General features: G+C 39.1%; 1 protein-coding gene across 1 annotated transcript in view; it reads left to right on the top strand.

Annotated features, from left to right (window-relative positions):
- Positions 1-12,916, top strand: part of ITGA8 (integrin subunit alpha 8) — a 189,263-nt gene that overhangs the window by 78,271 nt on the left and 98,076 nt on the right. The window contains exon 14 of the mRNA XM_002692081.7: positions 10,707-10,752. Within this exon, the coding sequence (XP_002692127.1) occupies positions 10,707-10,752 (46 nt within the window). The remainder of the gene's footprint in view (positions 1-10,706; positions 10,753-12,916) is intronic.

The raw sequence follows: 12,916 nt of genomic DNA, 5'->3' as shown, positions 1-12,916 counted from the left end.
AAATGAGTGAATTACTGACACATGCAAGATCGTGGATGAATCTCAAATGAACTAAGCTCAGTGAAAGAAGCCAATTCCAAAAGGCTAACTACTGGTACAGCCACTATGGAAAACTCAAAAAGCTAAAAACAGAGTTACCATATGATCCCGCAGTCCCACTCCTGGGCATATATATACCCAGACAAAACTATAATTCAAAAAGATACATTCTCCCCTGTGTTCATTGCAGCACTTTTTACAGTAGCCAAGACATGAAAGCAACTTAAATGTCCACCGACATATGAATGGGTAATGAAAATGTGGTACTTGTGTGTGTGTGTGTGTGTGTGTGTGTGTGTATGCATACACACTGGAATATTATTCAGCCATAAAAAGAATGAAATAATGCTATTTGCAGCAACATGGATGGACCTAGAGATTATGATCCTTAGTGAAGTCAGAAAGACAAATCCCATATGACATCACTTATATGTAGAATCTCAAATGTGACACAAATGGACTTGTCTGTAAAACAGATACAGACTCACAGACACACAGACAGACTTCTGGTTGTCAAGGTCAGGGGGAAGGTCGGGGAGGGATGAATTGGGAGTTTTGGATTAACAGATGTAAACTATTTATAGATAATGAATAAATAACAAGGTCCTACTGTATAGCACAGGAATTATGTTCAATAACTGGTAATAAACCATAGTGAAAAAGAATATGAAGAAGAGTGTGTGTGTGTATATATATATACATACATATAAGAATCACTGTGCTGTACAGTAGAAATTAATACAACACTGTAAGTTATATTTCCATAAAATAAATTTTAAAAAATTAAAATAAAAGGCCAGAGAAGGTGAAAAAAGGCTACTTGCTGTATACCTCCATCTATGCAACATTCTGGAAAACAGAATAGAGGATCAAGAGGCTAAGAAGAGAGTCGGGGCAGGCTTGGCAGCAACGTGCGGGAGAACATTTGGGGATGATGGAGCTGTTCTGAATCTTGGTTGTGTTGGTAGTTCATGACCAGATGAATTTATCAAAGCTCTAAGAGTAGTATATTTTTTTTTTTTAATTTTATGGAATATAGTTGATTTACAATGTATTAGTTTCAGGTGTCCAGCAAAATGATTCAGTTATACATATATAGATATATATATCTGCCCTTTTTTGAGAATCTTTTCTCATGCCTCCCTCTCATAGGGGAGACCCGGGTTCGATCCCTGGGTCAGAAAGATTCCCTGAAGAAGGGAATGGCTACCCACTCCAGTATTCTTGCCTGGAGAATTCCATGGACAGAGGAGCCTAGTAGGTCACAGTTCATGGGTCGCAAAGAGTCGGACACACACACAGGCCATTGCAGAGTATTGAGTAGAGTTCCCTGTGCTATATAGTAGTTTCTTAGTAATTATCTATATAAAGTTGTGTGAATATGTCAATCCCAATCTCCCAATTTATGCCCCCTCCTCGCTTACCCTGGTAACAAAAAACAAGTTTGCTTTCTACATCTTAACTCTTATTTCTGTTTTGTAGATGTTTCATTTGTACCCCCCCCCTTTTTTTTAAGATTCCACATATTAGAATACTTTTCAAGGCTGACATTTACTTTATGTAAAAACATCTGAATTTTAAGATTGTTTTGAGAGAGAAAAGTAGCCTGTAGCTATGTTCCTGGGAAGCACAGGGATGAAAATAGGTAACAGCCAGACTGCCTCTTTAAAACTTGGCCTGGCCACTTACTTTATTTAGCTTTTCTGAACCTTATTTTCCCTATTTTAAAATGAGGATAATTATGGTATCTACCTCACAGGATTGTCGTAAGAAAGAAATGCATATAATTAAAATGTTTAGAAAGTTAGCTTTTATTTGATGTGTCTCTGCTTCTGGGTCAAACATTTGCATTGTTATAGATAGATAGTATTAATCGCTTAGTTGTGTCTGATTCTTTGTGACCCCATGGACTGTAGCCTACCAGGCTCCAATTTCCATGGGATTATCCAGGCAAGAATACTGGAGTGGGTAGCCATTGCCTTCTCCAGGGGATCTTCCTGACCCAGGGATTGAACCTGGGTCTCTTGCATTGCTGGCAGATTCTTTGCCATCTGAGCCACAACTGACATAGCACATTCTAAGAAAATTGTGCCAATTTCTATTCCCTCCAACAGAGGATACATGCGTTTCTGATCCTCTTCTATTGTGCCTAATACTAAACTTTTCAAATTTCAGAAGTCAAAAATGATACCTCATTGTTTCTTCCATTTGTAATTCTTTGATAATGAATGAGGTTGAACATCTCTTCCTGTATTTATTGGTCACAGCTATTTATTTTTATGTGAATTGCCTATTTATTACCTTTTATTGAAATTAAAAGATGCTTACTCCTTGGAAGGAAAGCTAGGACCAACCTAGATAGCATATTAAAAAGCAGAGACATTACTTTGCCAACAAAGGTCTGTCTAGTCAAGGCTATGGGTTTTCCAGTGGTCATGTATGGATGTGAGAGTTGGACTGTGAAGAAAGCTGAGTGCCGAAGAATTAATGCTTTTGAACTGTGGTGCTGGAGAAGACTCTTGTGAGTCCCTTGGACTGCAAGGAGATCCAACCAGTCCATCCTAAAGGAGACCAGTCCTGGGTGTTCATTGGAAGGACTGATGCTGAGGCTAAAACTCCAATACTTTGGGCACCTCATGCGAAGAGTTGACTCATTGGAAAAGATCCTGATGCTGGGAGGGATTGGGGGCAGGAGGAGAAGGGGACAACAGAGAATGAGATGGCTGGATGGCATCACTGACTCGATGGACGTGAGTCTCAGTGAACTCCGGGAGTTGGTGATGGACAAGGAGGCCTGGCGTGCTGCAATTCATGGGGTCGCAAAGAGTCGGACACGACTGAACGACTGAACTGAACTGACTGATTGGACTATTTATAGTTTTATTGGCTTCCCTGGTGGCTCAGATGGTAAAGAATCTGCCTGCCATGCAGGAGACCCAGGTTCAATCCCTGGGTTGGGAAGATCCCCTAGAGAAGGGAATGGCAACCCACTTCAGTATTCTTGCCTGGAGAATTCCATGGACAGAGGCGCCTTGTAGGCTGTAGTCTGTGGGGTTGCAAAGAGTAGGACACGACTGAGCTACTAACACATACACTCATCGTTTTATTATTAATGTGTATGAGTCTGTCATAAAATAGGGTTATTAATAATAATTAACATTTATATTTTCATAGGTGCCTGACATTCTTGAGAGCATTGACAAATATTCCCATCTGATCAAGGGGCTGCATTGTGAACATCTACCACTATTTCTTTCACTTACCTTTAGAACTTGAATTTTTTAAAGTTTCAATTTTAAAATTCCTTGGTGATTTCTACATTTGGGGGGTTGTGTTTTGGCATCGGGCCTTCCCTCTGGAAGGGAACTTTTCATACAACTCCTAGGTTTTCGTTCCCACGTTTCTCATTCATTTGGAAGCTCTTTATGGCAGTTCTCACTGTCCAGAATTATTCTGAAATAATAAATGTCTTTTAACTCCAAGATTTTAAAGGAGGTGTTTGGTGGCATTTTGAGCAAGAGATTTCAGAATGTGTATATTTCTTAGGAAGATGGGAGAGTTAGAAGTGGGAAGAAAGAAAGTAGCAGAGAAGGTGGCTCACAACTGATGGTGCTCTGGGGACTGGGGAGTCGTCCCTCCATGAAACGCCTTTGGGAGATTTCCTCATCTAATCCTGTCCGCACTCTTCCTGTTATCTTCCCCTTCCCTCTGTCCCCCATCTCAGAAGTTTCCATTCTCTCTTTCTGCTCGCTGCCCACCTGGGCCCAGCCTTCAAATCCACACTCAAAACAACACTGATGTTTTCCTATTGAACTTCTTCTAATTCTAAAATTTCCTTCGGAGATTAATGAAATCAGACCCTATAGTCCCAGCACCACTTTAAAGACTTGGCTCTTTACTGCTTTCTTGTTTAAAAACAACAATTTTGGAGAAATAAAATACAAAATAGAGGTGTAATAGGTCTCCTATGACCTCACATTTTTTAGGGTTATTTTTTCTTGCCAACTGATCCTGCATTCATGCTAATGTCTCCTTTTTTTATCCTTAAAAGTACTTGGTTCCATCAAAAACCAAAAGGAAAATAAACTATGTTTCTCCGGCAGTGTGAGGTGATAAAAAAAGACTCTAGCAATTTTAGAACCATTTTTGATTAAGGGGAAAGAACCAATTTTAGTTGCCAAGTGTTTCTTCAAGGGGGAATAAAAGGCTAAATGTCTTTGCATAAAGAAAGGCAAAGTTTTTTGTTTGTTTTCAGAATATGCTTTTAAGAAGTTTCAATAAGAAAGGAAAATAGATAAACACTAGATAAAGGTATAAGATCTGTTGTCTCAAAGTTAGGGGAAAAAGTCCACTGAGTTATGACCCAGTTATTAATTGCATAATCACTTACTGAATTATGGAAATACTAGCACCAAAATTTGTCATCAGATTATCACTGAAATTCCTTGGGATTAACATACACACCACTATATATGGATGTCACTATAGAGGAGAAGCTGAGAGTCACACTCCTGACCATCAAGGGTAACCATCAAGGGCCTACTGTATAGCACAGGGAACTCTACTCAATATTTTGTGATAACTTAGATGAGAAAAAAATCTAAAAAAAGAATGAATAGGTGTATGTATAATTGAATCACTGCTGTACCTCTGAAACTAACACAGCACTAAATCAACTGTACACCAATAAATAAAAATTTAAAAAAAACAGTAAAAGTCCTGAAGGGAAGGAAGAAATTCCTAAGCATGACAGAATTATGCAAAAAAATTGTTTAAACTGGGTGTCTATATATATATATGCACACATATATAAACAAGTGTGTATATACATATATAGATACATCCATATACACAAACATAAATATAGGTGTGTATATATATTTGGAACATATCTATAATAGCATATGTATATTTGGAAATCACATAATACTTATCGAAACAAGTCACATATTTTGGAAAGACAGATTAGTTAGAAACACAAATGAGCAGATCTGTTCTTCTCCCCTAGAGAAATCTGATAAAGACCCTGAGCACAGATGCTTCTGGCCTTTTCCAGCAGGCACAATACCAAGGTGGTGTCTCAGAAGACAAGCATACTTTAGTGGTAGATAACTGTTTTCTCAGTCTCTGAATAACTGTGGCCACGTTCTCATGAAAAAAAAAAAAAAAAATCATGGCCTGTTTTGCCAGTTACTTGAGTTTTCCCGAGTAGGAAAATCCCCACCCTGAGGCCTAGGAATCAAAGTTCCAAAGAAAAAGCGCTCCTGCCCCTGATGGTCAGGAGTGTGACTCTCAGCTTCTCCTCTATAGTGACAATCTGATCATGATGCAAGCTCTGAAGTGTGTGTGCGTGTGTGTGTGTGTGAGTGTCTCCCAACACTTTCAAGGGCACATGCAAAAATTCAGCAGAATTATAGTTGACATTAGCCTGTCTTAATAATTGTTCCATTTCCTTCATCTCTCTCTTTTTTAGTATATTATCTCATGATTACTTTTCCTCCCATTTCATAGGAGGATAAAGTCCCTGCCCTGTTTCTGACACGATGCCTGGTGCTGTGGATGCAAAGATTCTTTCTTTCTTCATTTCAGCCCCTACCATTCCATAAAATCTTTGTGATATGCAAACCCAAAGAAAGATCCCTGCCCTGGAAGAGCTTATAGTCTATTTTCTTGGTCATTTCCAAAGAGTAAATGCTTACAATTTGTCTGTTATTTATAAAGTGTCCAATCTCAAGATATAAACATTTCACCTTATTTGGAAACAAAAACAAAGCGCATGATCCCTTGGAATCAGTTTTCGTAATGGAACTTTCCTGTCTGGTGTTGTGTCAATAGACACAGATCAGACCAAGTGCCACCTGTACTACACTTGTCTAAATACTGGAGTTCAGATTACACAGGAAGAACAGAGTCTGTGTTTCTTCAAATCAGTAGCTCTTTTTCCTCTGACATAGCGAAAATGCACTGTTGTTCAGGGAGAGACGAATGTCAACAGAAAAAAATGTGAAAATCATTGCAAATGGTGAAATTCTGATATGTTTTCAAAACTGGTAGACTTAGAAACTTTGCTTTCTGACTTCATAGATTTGAACCCTTGGAAAAGAGTTTTATTCCATGAGTCATAGATACTCAGGTGGTAGCCCTTGACTTACTGTCTTCCTTAATCTCACAGATGGAGCTCCCTGCAGTAGTCCCCAACCTTTCTGGCACCAGGGACTGGTTTCGTGGAAGAAACTTTTTCCACATACCAGGAGTGGGGGCAGGGATGACTTGGGGATGGTTTCGGGGTCTTATATTTACTGTATACTTTATTTCTATTATTATTATATCAGCTCCACCTCAGATCATCAGGCATTAGGTCCTGGAGGTTGGGGACCCCTACTAGATGACTTTCATTTGACTTGTTGAACATGGTTGTTATTTAGTCACTCAATCTTGTCCAACCATTTGAAATCCCACGGACAACAGCCCGCCAGTTTCTCTGTCCATAGCATTCTCCAGGCTAGAATACTGGAGTGGGTTGCTATTTCCTTCTCCAATTAAACATTAGCATGCACATCTTTTAAAACATGGATCTTTGGAGTCCAGTCCTGAGTCTGTCATCTGAATCTGATGCTGTGTCTATAACAAGAAACTTTCAACTTTTTAAACTGAAGTATAGTTGATTCACAATATTGTGTTAGTTTCAGCTATACAGCCAAGTGACTCAGTTATGTGGATATATATATATATATATATATATATGTTCTGATTATTTTCCTTTATAGTTCATTCAAAAATGTTTATATGGTTCCCTGTGCTATACAGTATATTCTTTTTTATCTATTTTATGTATAATGATATGTATCTGTTAATCCCACACTACTTATTCCTCCCCCTTTCCTTTCCCCTTTGATGTTTCTTTTCTATGTCTGTAAGCCTACTTCTGTTTTGTATATAAATTCATTTGTATAATTTTTTAGATATCAGTAAGATCACGTAATATTTCTCTTTCTCTGACTTCACTCTGTATAATCATCTCTAGGTCCATCCATGTTGCTGCAAATGGCAATATTTCATTTTTTTAATGACCGACTAATAGTCCTGTGTGTGTGTGTTGTGTGTATCCATCTTCTTTACCCATTCATCTGTTGATGGACACTTACATTTCTTCCATGTAACCAGAGATATTTTGACTGATTCTAATCCTGAAGATACGAGTCTATTAAAAAAAAACAAAACATGTTTCACAAGAATTATTGTCTTTGGTTGGGTTCTTTAAGAGAAGACACTAAATATTAGAAAAGAAGTAGTTTATTTGAGGAATAACCCCCAGAAATCATTGCTAAGGAAGTAGGGAAGAAAGATGTGAAAAGGAAAGATTATTATCACGAGGCTGACTGGGTGAGCAACTAGGGCTTTGTCTCACTGGGGAATTCTGGAGACAGGAAGCACATGCCTTAGAGTCGCCCTAAGAAAGAAGCCTTGCTAGCTCATGGACCTAGCTATCCATCCAGTCCCCATCCATCACGGGCTGAGGGTAATGCCCTGGCCCAGCCAAGAGAAGCCCCTAGAGAAGAGTCATAGTTGCTTGCAGTCTGACCAGTTCCTTTGTCTGGAAAGGTGAGTGCCAAGGGCATGTGGCTACAAATCATTTTCCTGTACAAACTCCATTAAACCAATTTAATTCCTTGATTGGTTTTCCATATGGCATGGCCAAAAAAGTTTCCCCATCTTTTTTTCTTTTCATTTTCACCTCAGTTCTACTGGAATTAACCAATTATGGATCCAGCTATTGTAAGTTTTCTTCTGTGGCTGTTAATTCTGCCAAGTCAAATTTTCCCATCTCTGCATCTAAATTTTACTTTGCAGATATAGCCATGATCATTTTCATTTGTGCTTGGTTGCACCTCCTGAGAAAAAATAAGCATCATACATGAGATTAAGAAAAATGGAGAGTTCTGACTATGTATTAGCCAATCACTGAGATTGTTGTGAACATTACTCCTCAAAGAGTTTAAGACGTCTCTGTTGCCCAGTCCTGCTGTAACCCAGCTTCACCTCTTCTGTATGTGTGTTAAAGTGAAATTATCTCAGTCATGTCTGACTCTTTACGACTCATCAGTGAATTTATATGTGAGCCTCCTCCCTAAGCCTCAAATTCCTCTTCTGCCAAAACATAGATGTAGAGAACAAATGTATGGATACCAAGGGGGGAAGGTAGGGGGGAAGAGTGGATTGGAAGATTGGGATTGATATGTATATACTCTATGTGTAAAATAGAACACTAGTAAGAACCTACTGTTGGAGAAGGCAATGGCACCCCACTCCAGTACTCTTGCCTGGAAAATCCCATGGACGGAGGAGCCTGGTAGGCTGCAGACCATAGGGTCGCGAAGAGTCAGACACGACTGAGTGACTTCACTTTCACTTTTCCCTTTCATGCATTGGAGAAGGAAATGGCAACCCACTCCAGTGTTCTTGCCTGGAGAATCCCAGAGATGGGGGAGCCTGGTGGGCCGCCGCCTATGGGGTCGCACAGAGTCGGACACGACTGAAGTGACTTAGCAGCAGCAAGAACCTACTGTATAGCACGTGGCATTCTACTCAATACTCTGTGCTGATTTAAATGGGAAGGGAATCCAAAAAGAGGGGATATATGTATACATATTGCTGATTTACTTTGTTGTACAGCAGAAACGGACATGACATGGTAAAGCAACTCTACTGCAACAAAATAAATAAAAACAAAAAGCAAATTCCTCTTCTGCAAAATTGTGCTAATAATAAAGACTTCTTAACTTGCTAGGAATCACGTAAAGTAAATTCATTAAAAGGATTCCTGGCCTAGAATAAGTGTTCGATATGTGTTATTGATTATTAGCATTGTTGTTGTTATTTAATATTATTATAGTTTCCCTGCTTATCCATGGCGGCATATGTTCCAGGACTCTCAGTGGATGCCTGAAACCTCGGAGAATACTGAACCCTCTAGATACTATGTTTTTTCCCTGTACATAAAGATGAATTTATTAATTATGAACAGAGATTAACAACAATAACTAAGAATACAGTAGAACAATTATAACTATATACTATAATAAAAGTTATGTGAATCTGGTCTCTCACTCAAAACATCTTATTGTACAAATTCAGTGTCTTTTCAGTCTTAGCTAATTACTTCTCACCTACTGTGGTTTTAACTTTTGCAGCTTGTGGTGGGACCACAAAACTAGCATGAGTTTTTTTTCTTCTTCACAGTTTCACATATATAAGATTTTTTCTTACTGTAGATCTTAGCAGCTTTAGCGCAGGATTTTGTTTCTTACTAAGTGGAGAATGTTCACCTTTTCACTTAAAGGAATCACTTAGGGCTTCTCTTTAGCACATTTTAATTGCTAGCATCACTCCTTTTTAATTTTTTTTGGTCATGCCCTGCAGCATGCAGGATCTTAGTTCCCCTGACCAGGGATCGAACCCATACCCCCTGCATTGGAAGCGTGGAGCATTAACCACTGGAACACCAAGGAAGTCCCTAGCATCACTCCTCTCGCAGTTTAGTGCCATTATTAAGTAAAATAAGTGTCACTTGAAGAAGCACTGAGACGCCAAGTTGGCTACTAAGCAACCACAGATAGGACATGCTGGACCAAGAGGTCATTCACATCCCAGGCGGGATGGCGTGAGATTTCATCACGCTGCTCAGAACAGCGTGCAATTTAAACGTTTGATGATGAGTTGTTTATTTCTGGAATTCTCCACTTAATATTTTCAGACTGTGGTTGACCACAGGTAACTGAAACCAAAGAAGCAAAACCATTAATAAGGAGAGACTGTTATAATATAATATGTCAGTTATTTCATACACTACCAGTCACTCTGCCAAAACCATACTTGCCACCCACGTATTTGTAAGAGCGAAAGGCTGAGGTAAGATGGCAGCCAAACTGCTCTACTTCACCGGTAAAACACTTGCCTTATAGGATTGTTGCTGATAGGGGGATGATAAAACAGTGTGTGTGATGAGCCTGGTACTTAGTAGGCACTTAGCGTATGCTTCCCTCTCCCTTTTTTTCTATTTATTTATTTAGTTGCAGCATGTGGGATCTAGTTCCCAGACCAGAGATTGAACCCAGGCTACATGCTTCAGGAGTGCAGAGTCTCAGCCCCTGGACCACCAGGGAAGTCCTTTTTTCTTTTTAAATTAGTTTTTCATTGGAGTATAGTTGCTTTACACTCTTACGTTAGTTTCTACTGTACAGCAAAATGAATCAGACATACATATACGTATATCCCTTCCCTTTTGGACTTCCTTCCCATTCAGGTCACCACTATGATCTTATTTACAAATCAGAAATAGAGACATAGGCACTTCTTCCCTTATGATTTAAGGTGTGTGCCTTGGGTCTGGAGGATATGGCATTATGACGAATATCTGAAGCATTTCTAGAAGGCTGGCCTTCCTGAGTCCAGTAGGGTTGGAGATCTATGGATTTATGTGTCATATTGAGTTACAGTGAAGTTCCTATATCCTTTCCAAAATGCCTTAGGAAAGCCGTGATTTGCTGTTCTTGTTTGTATGACTCTCATTCTGCAATCGGCATATCAGGTTGCTCTCTGTGCTATTTATAATTAATTATGAGTTTTGATCAATTCTATAAAATTTGTGCTTCTGTGTTTTTTTTTAGATTTAATTGTGGGTGCATTTGGAACGGGAAAAGTAGCAGTTTACAGGTATGTGGTTGATGGTCTGCAAATTTGTTTTTTTTATTATAATATATTAACTTCAGGTGTTGGAGAAGGCAATGGCACCCCACTCCAGTACTCTTGCCTGGAAAACCCCATGGACAGAGGAGCCTGGTAGGCTGCAGTCCATGGGGTCACTAAGAGTCGGACACGACTGAGCGACTTCACTTTCACTTTTCACTTTCATGCATTGGAGAAGGAAATGGCAACCCACTCCAGTGTTCTTGCCTGGAAAATCTCACGGACAGCAGAGCCTGGTGGGCTGCCGTCTATGGGGTCACACAAAGTCGGACACGACTGAAGTGACTTAGCAGCAACTTCAGGTGTATGACATTCAATATTTGTATATATTGCAAAATGATTACCATGATAAGTCTTATTAATTACATCTATCACCACATAGTTACAACTTTTTTTGGCCTGTGATAAGAACTTGTAAGATCTACCCTCTTAGCAACTTTTCAATATACTTTATATATAACAATAACACAGTATTATTAACTATAAGCACCATGCTGTATGACTTATCTTATAAATAGTAAATCCCCATGACTTACTTATAACTAGACGTTTGTACTTTTGACCACTTTCACCCATTTCCATCACCCCCTCTCACTGCCATCTCTGGCAACCACCAATCTGTTCCCTGTATCTATATGTTCATCTTGTGATTTTGATTTTTGTTTTTAGATTGCACATATAAGTGAGATCATATGATATTTGTCCTTTTCTGAATTTTTCACTAAGCATAATACTCTCAAGGTCCTTCTGTGTTGTCCCAAAAGGCAAGATTTCCCTTTTTGTGGCTGAATAGTATTCTGTTGAATATGTATCTTTATTTCTTCATTGATGGACACATTCTTCTAGTTGTTTCAGATGCATTTCCTCTTTGTTTTTGGTTTTGCCTTAAATTATTTCTTTTGGAGAACATTGAGATGCTTTTTTTAAAGTTTGGAGGAATATTTTCCCCTCAGTATTTTTCCCTTTCTTTCAACCTTTCTGTTTTTGTTCTCATATCTCATGACCAAACTTCCAGCCTCTACTAGCATAATGTTAAATAAGATATGGATCTTAGTGGAACTTACAAAATGACACATTTTTTAGATGGCCCTCAATGTAAATACTTCTCTTTGCTTTGGAAATGAATTAAAATGTGCTTATACATAAGGAAGGTGGGGCAGGGGAATGGTATTATGTACCCTGGCCTCTGTAATCAAGTGTGGACGCTAAATTAGGGAATAGAAATACTATCCAAGAATTGGTAGTCTCCAAAAACAAGCATTGAACAATTCAAATATGACAGATCTGGATTTTAAAATACCTAGCCATTGCACCTCTAATCCAATTTGACTGTTGTTCTTATAAAAAGAATGCACGGTGAAGAGACAGACACGCATACAAGGAGAAGACCATGTGAAGATTGGAGTTAGGCTGCCACAAGTGAAGAACTTTCAGAAGCTAGGAGAGACCCCTGAATGAATCCTTCCTTAGAGCTTTCAGATAAAACATGCTTCTCCCGATCCCTTGGTGTCAATAAATTTGTGTTGCTTAAAAAAAAAAAAGAAAAACCTGGCCATTCCAGACACTCACCCATTTGTACTCTTGGGCAAGTTTCTGTAACTTTCTGAGCCTCAGATTTTTTTTTCATATGTCAAATGGGCATAATACTTACATTATAAAGTTATTTTGTTAAAAGGATTGAGACTGTGCATGTAAAGTAAACAGAATAAGTAACCAGTAGGCAGTGATCAAAAATTGAGATTCTGTTTTCATGTTTAAAAAAGTGTTACAGGAATGTAAGACACCAGGTAAGGTATCAAAAGGCAGAGAGCTGATCCAGGTGTTCTGGGCACGTGACCTAGCACAAACCTAGGTCAACTCCCCTAGGGATTCTAAAGTTGGTTTCCTTAAGGAGGTAGGATTATCACCATCAGTACTAAGACATCCTCAGAGAGTTGATGTATACCAGCCGCTCTCCATTTCAGGGAGTAGAGAATCAGGTGATTGAAATGCTCAAAGTACAGGAAGGAGTGGGACTGTGTTTGTGGCCATGAAGCAGCAGCACTTGGAGCTGCTGCTGCTAAGTTGCTTCAGTCGTGTCCGACTCTGTGCGACCCCATAGATGGCCTCCCACCAGGCTCCCCCGTCCCTG

This window comes from Bos taurus, chromosome 13 (assembly GCF_002263795.3).
Source record: "Bos taurus isolate L1 Dominette 01449 registration number 42190680 breed Hereford chromosome 13, ARS-UCD2.0, whole genome shotgun sequence".
NCBI lineage: Eukaryota > Metazoa > Chordata > Mammalia > Artiodactyla > Bovidae > Bos > Bos taurus.
This window is presented reverse-complemented; position numbering and strand designations above follow the sequence as displayed.